We start from the raw sequence: 11,994 nt of genomic DNA, 5'->3' as shown, positions 1-11,994 counted from the left end.
GGTCCTTTGAATGAGATGCAAGCCTTTAGGTTTCTCCAGGACATTATGAACTGATTCTTTTTATGCCACATTACATTGTTGATAATTTGCTTTCATCCTCAAAGGATGATTGGTTTCTAAATCAATCTGCCTTGGGCTAAAGGTTGAGCCAAGGTTGGCTCAAGGTTGACTCAGCCTTCCATCCTTCCGAGGTCGGTAAAATGAGTATCCAGAATGTTGGGGGGCAATATGCTAAATCATTGTAAACCGCTTAGAGAGCTTCCAGCTATAGAGCGGTATATAAATGTAAGTGCTATTGCTATTGCTAAAGCGCCTTCTGGCCCTATACTTCCACTGTGACTAACAATAATGTATACAGGGAAGTTGTTAAAATGCCCATGTTATGAATGGTCTGAAGTATCTCAGATCAAATCCCTGCTCCAAGTCCATTACATCCATGCTAGAATTCTGATTTATTTTTTTTTTAAATGACCACCACAAACATATTTCTTTTAAAATCCTTTGTGGCTCCAGGTGTGGTTTCAAAACAGAAGAGCCAAAGAGAAACGCCTGAAGAAAGATGCTGGGCGGCACCGCTGGGGCCAGTTTTACAAGAGTGTAAAAAGGAACCGAGGAGGCAGCAAACACGAGAAAGAGAGCTCTGCAGAGGACTGTGGGGTTAGTGATAGTGAACTGAGCTTCAGAGGTAGGCATGGGAGGGAGCAGGGGCTGGGGGCCGGAAAGGCTATGGCCAAAAAAGCTGGGCCCCTAACTTCCCCTCTGGAGGGTAATTAATACTTGGCCTTGGAGGCAGATTGAGGCTCATATGTTTGTGCCTTGCATTTCCCAACCTGGGGTCCTCCAGATGTTGCTGATGTACATATCCCATAATCCCCAGCCACAATAAATTGTAGCTGGGGGTGATGGGTGTTGTACTTCAGCAACATCTGGATCACCAGAGGTAAGGTTAGGAAAGCCCTTGGCCTAGTCTATGGGGCCGTGTTCACACTGTCCCTCCAGTGTGTATGTTCTACATATGGTGGCATGCAGGAGGGAGACTAGAACTCAGGCATGCTTCCCCTCTGGTATGTAGCAGGTGTCATGTGATGTAGCATGCATGTACACACATATGCACAGTCTGTCTTCTACTAAAAGGAATGGATAGATTGTGTGTGTGGGCATATGTATGCATGTATGTGTACATGCCTCAGGTCATGTATGGCACTGCACACACAGGGGGGGTGACTTGCTTCCAGGCTCCACGGTGTGTTGTATCAGACTGCTCCATACAATTGTTTCTCTGAATTGTTGGTTACAATAAAGGATTGTGATTGAATATCAATCAGCTTGCCACATGAATTGAACCAGAATGAACCTAGAATGGCTGCATAACCCAAGCCTCTAGGCACCAGATATGCAGTCTAGATGAGTGATCCTCAAGCCTCCTATGTAGTCCAAGAATGTTTAGTATCAAATAGAAATGAAGCCTAATGATCAGGGAGAACTATCAGTGGATTTTAAGACAGATGTTCCCTGCGGCACTCAAGTGATGCCTTGAATACTTTCTGTAGTCCTGCTTCATAAGCATCCAGGAGGACCTCACCAAGGTGGGCATGAGGTGCTCCTACGAGAACACTCTGTTCTCATTGCAATTCGAGCGGTACAGACTGCACAATCCATAGTGGCAATGTTCCTTCTCCAGTGCAGGTAAGACGGTTGACCAGCATGGGCCAAGCTTGGGAGTGGTGTGTGGCTTCCAGGTTGGAGGGGATGACATCTGATCTTCATCCCTTCTGCAAAATCCCTGTGCCAACATTGCCTAACACAATTAGAGTACTTCTCAGGGATTCCTCCTATGTTAGAAACTTAGGCATTTGCATTTTTAAGAGATCATTTTGGTATGCTTTGTGTATGTGTATTTTATATTGAATGCAAGGGACAGGGACTTAACATGATTCAAAATCAACAGGAAAATATTGGTTGGAAGCAAAACTTGCTCTGCACTCTCCAGACTGGGGAAGTGCACATGCTTTTAATAGGAACCATCTAGAAAACGGGTTTATCCACTTCACTGTAAACATATTTATGCAGAGGTCTTACAGCATTCAATGGGATTGTCTAGTTGTGTTGCACTGCTACAAAGCTGCACACATGGCACTCTTTCATAATGGTTAAAATCTTGCCAATCAACTGTTTGGTGGTGGGTCCTGAACCCTGCTCCCTTGATACCCTCCCAATAACTGCACAGTGGGATTTTGACCTTTAAAAAAAGCTAGGGGGATTGGTGGGGGGAACTGAAAGGGCAGCCTATGCACCTGGAAGCCTACTTCTGGGTGCATCTAAGTTAAGTGTGTAGTGTGCAACCTGGAAGAAATGTAACTAGACAACACGGTCTGCAGTGTTACAGAGGGGTCAAGTGGCACCCTGGGACTGCTGCAGATGCCTAAGGCAGCCTTGACACCCCTAAGAGTGGGCAGTAGCACAAGCAGTGCTTCCACAGCTTTCTGTGTTTGTGACAATGGGGGAAATAGTGCAAACAGTGTTTGTGCTGCCAGCTTAATGGCTTTGGGGTGGCTCATTTTTATTTTTTTTGAGCATTTAGAAATTGAAATGGGATGCTTCTATCAGCTCTACTGCTTTGAACACTACTGAAGACTGGAGCAGTTATGAAGCACCTTTATCTTTACACTGAGCGCTACTATCACTTCATCATGTTACTTTTATGTGGCAATCCATGTAGTAGGTACACGGGTGGGCCTACTGCTGCTCATAGTGGTTACCCAATCTTTGTTCTAACAATGGAAGCGATGCAGAGGTCATAATTCAACTGAGTTAAATGTGCTTATGTTCATTGATTTCAGCGGACTTAAGGGCACTTTATTTTCTTGGATTGAGCTATGCTTAATGTGTGAGTTTCCCCCTACATAGCAAATGTATGAAGGGGTCCTTACTATTGCTGTCCTAAAACCCTTTCTCCCTTACTTCATTTACAGAAGACCAAATCCTCTCAGAGCTTGGCCACAATAACAGAATTTACAGTAATGCTGGCGAGGTGGCTGGTGGACAGCTAATGAATGGCACCTTCTCGATGGATGGGACAGGACAATCCTATCAGGACTTAAGGGATGGAAGCCCTTATGGAATCCCACAGTCTCCAGCCTCTATTTCATCCCTTCCATCACACACTCCATTGATAAATGGTCTGGATTACACAATGGACAATAATTTAGGAATAATAGCACACGGAGGGCAGGGGGTAAGCCAGACTCTCAGGGCTATGGCTGGGGGTCCAACCTCTGATATTTCTACCGGGAGCAGCGTTGGTTATCCAGACTTTCCCACAAGCCCTGCTTCTTGGCTTGATGAAATGGATCATCCTCCTTTTTAAGCATTATTCTCCCTTCAAATTTGCCATATTCCCACGTGTTCTTTTGGCCTGAAAGTATATTTAAAAGAGAGAGGGGGAGAGACAGCAATCAAACTTCAAGGATCACAGTGTGCCATCGCAAGAAGTTTCCATTATTTTAGAATGGGAATTTACTACTTGTTTTTTTTGTTGCTGAAAGACAATGCGGTATTATTAATATATATATTTGCTTTCTTGTTTGAAAGAATGGGACAATGGGTGGAGCTGCTTCTGAACACAGCACATTGATGTGTACAGTATTTGTATGACTCTAGAGGTGCTGGCTGTAGCAAACACATCCATCGGCTCTAGCCCTGGAGCTCTGCTGTTGAGTGCAACACTGGCACATGTTGAAATGACTGAACAGATCTTTGGCCTGTGGAAATTCCATGACAGCTCTTACCTGGCATCACTGCTGTCCTTCAGTTGCTTAAGTCTAGGCCAACCGAGCAATGGAGATGCAGAACTTCCAAATTCAGTTCTCATAGACTGGCAACCGGAAGGGTGGAGAGTTATTGGGAGTTCATAGTCTTTCGCCTCTCTCTTTGTCTCTTTCTCTCCCCGTCCATGTACTGGGATGTCTCATAAATGAGGGGGAAACCTTTCCTTTCTCAGGTGGTATTATCCCTGACCTACCCTGAAGCCTTTAAACAGCTGCAGCTCTTCCTCAGCTATATCAAAATTATTGTTGCCAACCTTTCCCACCCCTTTGCTCATGTGCTAAGGTAGGGGTTGTCAACCTGGGGTCTGTAGTTGTTGCTGAACTACAACTCCCATTATCCCTAGCCACAATAAATTATAGCTGGGGATGATAGGAGTTCCAGCAACATCTGGAGTAGACTTGGAAAATAATATTCTTCTGCATTATTTAGAATAGGAGATAATATTTCAGAGAATCATACTATCCATTCTGTTAAATGCATTGGAGAATATTCTTTTCCAAGTCTAATCTGGAGTACCACAGGTTGGGACCCCCTGTGCTGGGGTATAGTAGCAAAAGCCAGACAGCCACATTTTTCTTTCTAAATTTCAGCTCTCTCACAGCCACCCGTCTAGGCCAATGCAACAATTGGCTATGGGGGGGGGGAAGTAGTATTGCACATAACTGAATCATTTATAGAGGGGCCAAAAGGCAGAAAACTTTGCAGGGAAGTCTAGCAAACCTTATCCCCTGCAATCAGTATATAGGGGCACAGTGACATCCTGACTCTGGCGTTCTGGCTGGGTGCTACAGTACCTAGTGATCCCAGGAAGAGCAGACTCCTTTCCCTTGGGACATCCCACTACCCAGGGAAGAGAAGAAACCATCTCTTCCACCTTACACAACCTCTAACAGTCCTGCAGGAGTCTCTATCTGCTCTGTGAGCATGCAGGATCCCAGCATGGGTGAAAGCCCACAGTGGGAGTGGCTTCCAGGCAATCATACCTCCCCCTACCATCACCTTACTACTACTCCTGTGGTGCCAGCTGCAGTCCCAGAGAACCAGCCAGGCTAAGATCTGTATAAGTAAGTTGAGCACAAGGCAGCCAAGTTTGGCATGCCTGTAATTTGGTGTGATATCCTACTCACTGGGCTATGCTGTCTCATTATTTTAGTACACATTACAATATGGCACCATTCTAAGAAGTGGAACAATTTATATCATCTTTCTACTGCTGCAGAAGACTATTCCAGTAATGTGTTTTCTTCCATCAGCTTCTGGAGAGAGAGTGATGCAACAGTAATCTGATTCAAAATGGTGCAGTTCATCCACCAACGAAAAGCTTTGTAGCAGAGGTAAGAATACAGAGGGAAGAAAACATATTAAAACAATCACAGCAAGATGCCAGATGCATCAAGGGACTTTCAGCTCAGTGAGACACATAGGATTTGAGAGCAGGGGATACACACTAAACTTTTCACTAAGGAGGTTCTGCCAACGGAATTTGATATTACTTGCGAACGCATCTGATAATCCAACCTAGGAATTCCAGACCTTAGCACTGCATTGCCCTGCTTCTAAAAAAACCCTCTCTTTCATGTCTCCTACAAACTGGTTGAAAGTTACAGGCACAAGTGACTTGGGGAGAACTTGTGCCTCTTTCCTGATATCTCCAGATGAGAACTTGTTGTCTTCACTGAGCTTTGTACTGCTACTGTGATCAGCAAGGTCATACTGGTGTCATGCGAGGGGCAGAGAACTGGTACACATGTCTGTTCATCACTTGATGACTTGTACATGTGAATGAACAGTCAGACAAGATCAAACACTTTCATATCACACCATGCTTTTCAGTGAAATCCCTTTACACACATGGGGCAAGCCATCAAGTGTGCATGCATCTGCATGTGTGAACCAGTCCTCAGTGTTTTTGTTTCTGAGCCTCAGTCCCCAAGCTGATGGTTTCCTAAAAGGAAGCTTGTACACACCCTTTTGGAGCTGAATTAATGGGAATGGAATAACTAGTACAAAACTCAAGGGACATGGCAGCCTCCCAGCCAGGGCACCAAAGAATCATGCTGCACTTCACAGACCAGAAGTGTCCGTGTTCTCCCGCTTCCCATTAAAAGAGATTACTGCTGCTAAGGAAAAAGTAGAGCTGCGAAGTTACCATCATTTCTCTCACATACATTTCAACGCAGATGGCAGGAACTCCTGACCAAATTGTTGCAGTCAGGCACTGAGGATGGCCAACGGGGCAGAATTGAGCAATATCTTTGCTCCCGTCCATGGCTGCTACTGCCATTCCAACATCAAAACAAGCAGGTAAAGGAAAGCACCCTCAATGTATTTGCTGAAAGAGCTGGAAAATGTACAATTAAATTTCAAGCATTACCACAAACAAACAAACAAACAAACAAACAGGTATAGACATGTCATTGGCACTGTGCCTGCACAAATGAAATAATTCCCCCTCCCAGATTATACAGGGGGCTCCAAGGCTGCTTTTTGCATAATACTTTGGACTGTGGAGTGCTATTTTAAAAACCTATGTTGGCTACTAAAATGTATACCTCCTTTGGCTACTAATCCTGTGTGAAATGGCCTCATGTTGCTTCTGAACAGTACACAACAGCATTTTCAGTTCAAATCCAGAAAACATTCAGTTGGTTTAGAACCAGTCTTTGATTTACCCCCAGCACATTTACTAGGGGTAAACTAGGGCATTAAGGAAATGCAACTCAGTGAGGATTAGACGGGAGACTGAGGAAACTCACAAACAAGCCAGTAACATAAGCCCTGCTGAAAAAAGTGATGGCACTTCACTGCCAATGCCACAATTCAACACCATCTCGCCCAAGTGTCTAAATATATCCACATTTCTAATACCTTACTAATAGTACATCACAAATATGTAGCCTTTCTTCTATGTCATTTATTACCATGACTCTTTATAGTACCGAGGCTAATGCAGTTTTATTACTGACGAGCTCGTATCTTTCACTCTAAAAGAGAAAGCAATTATTTCAGTATCGCCACTACTTCACCGTTGGAATTAGATTGAAGAATTGAAAATAGGTACAAGTATATTTCGCCTGAACTTTTAGGGCGGACATTTTAATTTTTTTTCAGACATTCATACTGTACAAGCCTATTTTTCACTTATAGGTGCTCAGTCCAAAATACCATAAGTTTGCACATGTTCAGGGAGGGAAGGTTCATCATTCTAAGCACAAAAGAAATCTCTAGAATGGAACTGCATGGAAATCATATTTCAGACTGTGCTAGAACTAAAGCAATGGAAAGATTGCAATTTTTAGCTCAACTATATATGAACATTGCAGAGTTTGGGGTTTCTTTTGCATGTATACCTACTTGGACATGGCTGAAACTTGTAAAAATATGGCACCATCTTGCCAAAAGGTAAGCACTTTACAGTCCTTTTGGTTTCAGTGGGAGAGATGTAGATGTGCTTACCTCTCCCATAGAAATAAATGTGACTTTAAAGTGCTTTATCTGTTACTGCATTATGCCAGTGTCTTGACATCTCCCTTGCCTATGTGGCATTATTGCAGTTGTACCTTGCCAATTCATCAAGAATTATTTACAAACTTTCTTTAGACTTCAAAATTCAATTAGCCAAGAGAGAGAGAGAGCGCGCGCGCGAGAGAGAGAGAGAGAGAGAGAGAGAGAGAGAGAGAGCGAGCACGACCAGTAACTATGGGTATTCTTTAGTCTTGGGAACAAAATTTTCTTTAAAATCTGCAAGAACAGAGCAGAAAAATGTGCTTATTGCAGGAGACAAGTATTAAACTTACAACATATTAGTTCAAGAACTAGTTGTATTAATGATATAGCACAGAAGCAGCAAGGATATTCCCCCACAACAGATGATCAAATGGAGACCAAGAAGTAAATTTGCATTCTACTGTTATCTGTTCAATGAGTCCTTTGAAATTTTTCATTTTCATATGGAAAAAATATATTGCATTTGCTCTCTAATATGGTGTTAGCTCTAGCGAAGGGATTTGATGCAGTAATGGGTTAGGAAGGAGATCATCGAAGCTGAATTAAGACATCTGCATGTAGGTGCTTACCCCTTAACTGGTTGTTTTGCCTGTGCTACTCTTACCTCTTTCCTCCAAAGTTCAATAGAAATTATCTGCACAGCCCCCACACTAAAAAGGGAAGCATTCTAGGGTTCAATGAGCCCAAGGGATAGGGTGAATTTACAAAATCTACCCTTCTCCTTGCAGGAGGCACAAATGTAAATCCATGCTACAACCACGGCACACCAGTTAGAGGTAACAACAAAGCATTTTTCTGCAACAGTTGCATGCTGATGGCAATTTATCGACCCTGATAAGAAAAAATGGGAGAAATATGCTTCTTTAGATAGTCAATTTGCACCCCAATCATAATAGCTTATTAGGAGGAATCTTCTATTATGTGCTGTAGGGTGGGATTTAAAGACTTGTTTATGGATAAAAGTTATATCATTTTAGTGGATTCTGCAGACTTTCCCATAAAAAACAAATGAGCAATAACACCCCCCCCACCAAAAAAAGCCCACCCCAAACAAAACCCTAGCTGTCATTAGATTCCCTTGCTTGGCTATACACTCTAGGAATGATGCAGACATCCCTAGAGAGAATTTACTGGCATAATAAATGAGACTTGCTTAGCACACTGGGGATTAAGCATAAATTACAACACTTTGCCATGAAGAGTCTAATAAAGTTTGACATTTTCTGGAGGATTTAAGAACATCATTTCTACCTAATGTAGGTGATGTTGTCTGCCTGAAATGGTTCTGATGTAGAGTCACAGCTTGAAAACAACCCATTCCTGTCTCTTAGCCTCCAATGGAATCGATTGCTGCATGTTCTTTACCATCAATGTCGTCTTAATATTCTTGAAGAACTTGGCTTCAAGTTTCCCCTGCCTTTGTGGTATACTGGCCTTATGTAATGTTACACACTGAGTTTTCTGACCCTTGATCTAACTAAAACTCTGTTTTTATAACTTTCGCCTTTATCTGCAATCTAAAGTAGCCCAGTAGTATTTAAGGAAGGCTGGTGTATCTGCATGGGAAGGGAATGATCCTCACCCCCTATTTAAAATGCTGCACTTTAACTTGGAAACAGTGCGCTGAGGATAAATTCCGTTTAGTGAGAACAAGTTGGATTTTATGAACTGCTGTTGCAGGACTCTGGCCATGGCTGAAGCTAAACCTTTTAAAAAGCACATCACTGGCATGCCTCTATTTCTTGGGTTTGGCCATTTTCTTTTTTTTACAGGATTTGCTCCAACAGCACCAATAGAGCAAATAATGCAAAAGCAGAGACTGGTAATACCACAGCCATACCGCTTGGTAAATACAAGTCCCTAAAGCACACAGGCGACACTTCTAGCTCGTGCTATGGAATGAGATGACTTCCTCTGTATCTGACATAGAACACAGATTGTACGCATTGGCCAACGAGCACTCACCTGGCACTGTGTCCAAGAGCTTTGCTGTGCAGACATGCAAGCACAGGTCTCTGGTTCCTATTAGTGGGGGAAAGACCAAGAACAAACTGAGCATCTAAGATTCTGTAAGAGTGAAGCTGTTTGCCTTTTGTTTTTGAATGATGTTTCAAGCAAGCAAAATGACAGAGCAAGGCTAATGCATCCATTACAATTTCACTCCCAGTTTGCTCTCCCCTATCACGACCACCTACTTGCCGTTATAAATTTTGTACAGTTCTAAAGTGAAGTATTGTTTCTTGAGAAAGAAATTAAGGGGAAAAAGCTTATTTATTACCATGTGTCTTTGGGGAAAAACACAAAACAGAACCTGGCAAGTTTCTTGGTATATGCCTTCTGTGCGTTGGCATGAGATGTATGTTAAAAAAAAAAAAATCTATGTAAAATAAATATGAAAAGTTCTTTAGGATTCATTTGCCTTTTTCTATCTTTCATCACAAGTTCAAATTAAAGCAAATAGCAGTGACAAGACTTTGCTTATAGCACTAGCATATTTCCTCCAAGGACCTTTTATATACATCACACCCACTATAGAATTAAAAATAATGTTGTCTGAAGCAGCTGGTACTAATATTTTAAACCAAGAATCAGCAAATAGTACACTTGGACAAAACAGAACCTTTACCACCTGCCCTCAAAATTGCTAACCTGGTCTCATAACTATTTTTAAAGGGAACCATTTAGATTTTCTATTCTCAACTTTTTTGTGGTGATGTTCCTTACAGTGGCCCACTCTTTGCCCCAGCTCTTACTACTGCAAAAATATATTTGTGATTCAAGGTGGATCCCCTGCTTTGTTTATCCCTTGTGCTGTTTAAAAATCACAGTTAAGCTCTTGGTTGCAAATGCTGTGTCATGGAATGGCTGCTTTACTGGATATGCACGGTTTGTCCTCTCTGACAGAACTGAACTGCAATGCTGGGAAAGAAATTTCAGAATAGTTTGGTGTTCTTGGGAGATGTTAGAAAATACAGCTCTAAGCAGGATGATGGCTGTCTTCAAGCAAGCAAGCAAGCAAGCAAGCAAGCAAGCAAGCAAGCAAGCAAGCAAGCATGAACTGGTTATTTATGGAAAATGTTATCCCATGAATACTCTGAAGAACCTTTGAACTATGCTGGGCCCAGCTATGTTAATGAAACGCCAACTAACCAGAGCCTGCATCTGTGAAACTAAAGGCAGACGCTCAGTTGCATGATGCATTTATAAATCTGATAAAATAGGAACATTTTAATTACTTTTACATACACACACGTATGCACATGCGCGTACGTACACACACACACCTTTCTACTAAAGGGGATGTCATATTATTCACAACTCTACTACAAAAGGAGAAACAGAATTGAAACATCAAGTTAGACTTCCCCAGTGTCACCCTGAGCACTTGCAGCCTGCCATTTCCAGCCAGAAAGAGATGCTTGCTGACCACTAGAAGATGTCCAGTGCTATAAGCCAAGAAAATTGACCAGTTTTCTTTTTAGGGAATTCCTAGCAGTCTTCGTCTTCATGTGTGCCAGACAAAGGAGCACTCTGAAGCTGTGGACCTGGGCTCTTCATACACTATGCTATGCTGGCTTTATATGTTTTAATCATTTTAACATTTAATGCTTCTCAATTAAAGTGATTTCCTGGAGTAGATGCCAAGCTTAGTTTGAATATGCATTAACCATTTTCAGTATCGGTAGTTAAAGGCACCAGAGGATTTAAACAGCAATCCAGTGCGCTGCTGGGGAAAAGGTTTGGCTGAATAAAGCAGATTATAAACAATAATATATGCCTCCTCATTTTTTCCTTCTCTTTTGGAAGGGCTCCAACCTCCCAAGCAGTCCTAAAGTGCTATAAACATATCCAGGCCTAAGCTCTGAGCACTGCAAATGTACTTTGTGAAAGCCATGGGCACTGCTGCTTGCCACTTTGCATCTGGGCACACACCAAGCGTGTGTTATTCAGAGAGAGCTTTTGGGTATGCAAAGTGTCCATCAAAGAGAACTTCCCTTCAAAATATTGACATGCCAGCAAGGATAACTTTCAGCGCAAAACAATAAATAAATCCTGGCTTCTGGGTAAGATAGCTGTTGTACGCCAAGGGAACACAGAAAGGTGACCGTTCTGTTCTGTAATGTTTGCCAACCTCTCCATAGCACAAGTCCAAAACTGGTGACCGGTTTCAAAAATTTAGCATAGAGAGAATGTATCTGCCAACTGTGCAGCAACGATAAGATTTCTATGCCCTTCTCAAAGCACCATGCTCTAAAGCAGGGATTCTCAACGTGTGGGTCCCCAGATGTAATTGGACTTCAACTCCCATAATTCCCAACCAAAGGCCACTGGGGCTGGGGATTATGGGAATTGAAGTCCAATAACATCTGGGGACCCACACGTTGAGAAACCCTGCTCTAAAGGCAACAGACACATTTTCTTAGCTGTACAACAAACTCTAGTAAATGTAAGAAGTGTGGTGTCGAAGAGGCTAAACTATGAATGAAAACCCCCTGGTCCAAATGTCACCGCTGTCATGAACGCACTAGGTGGGGCCTTAGGCAAGCCACACCCTCTCAGCAGCTGAAGCAGCCCCCTCATCTGCAGTATGAGGATAATAATACACACTTACCTTAGAGTTGTTATCAAGATTACAAGGGAATACAAGTTTTTAATACT

The 11,994-nt window shown here is 42.5% G+C and overlaps 2 protein-coding genes across 7 annotated transcripts in view; one reads left to right on the top strand and one right to left on the bottom strand.

The window, feature by feature from the left end:
* The window catches only part of LHX4 (LIM homeobox 4), a 34,900-nt gene extending 30,904 nt beyond the window's left edge, over positions 1 to 3,996 (top strand). For all 4 annotated transcript variants that reach the window (XM_053247110.1, XM_053247106.1, XM_053247108.1 and 1 more), the window contains exons 5-6: positions 514 to 685; positions 2,973 to 3,996. In XM_053247110.1, coding sequence (XP_053103085.1) covers positions 514 to 685; positions 2,973 to 3,367 — 567 coding nt within the window. In that variant the 3' untranslated portion in view covers positions 3,368 to 3,996. The remainder of the gene's footprint in view (positions 1 to 513; positions 686 to 2,972) is intronic.
* Positions 3,997 to 6,134: 2,138 nt separating this feature from the next.
* The window catches only part of ACBD6 (acyl-CoA binding domain containing 6), a 175,430-nt gene continuing 169,570 nt past the window's right edge, over positions 6,135 to 11,994 (bottom strand). For 2 of the 3 annotated variants that reach the window (XR_008306400.1, XM_053247114.1), the window contains 2 exons: positions 9,301 to 9,357; positions 6,135 to 7,569 (listed from right to left, as the gene is read on the bottom strand). Coding sequence is in view for 2 of the 3 variants with exons in the window: in XM_053247114.1 (XP_053103089.1) it covers positions 7,526 to 7,569; positions 9,301 to 9,357 (101 nt within the window). In the remaining variant the exon portion in view is untranslated. Of the gene's footprint in view, positions 8,167 to 9,300; positions 9,358 to 11,994 lie in introns of all 3 variants that reach the window. The other variant, XM_053247111.1, reaches the window with a different exon arrangement.

The sequence above is a fragment of the Hemicordylus capensis genome, chromosome 4 (assembly GCF_027244095.1).
Source record: "Hemicordylus capensis ecotype Gifberg chromosome 4, rHemCap1.1.pri, whole genome shotgun sequence".
NCBI lineage: Eukaryota > Metazoa > Chordata > Lepidosauria > Squamata > Cordylidae > Hemicordylus > Hemicordylus capensis.
The sequence above is the reverse complement of the archived record's forward strand: the minus strand, read 5'-3'. Positions and strand labels throughout refer to the sequence as shown.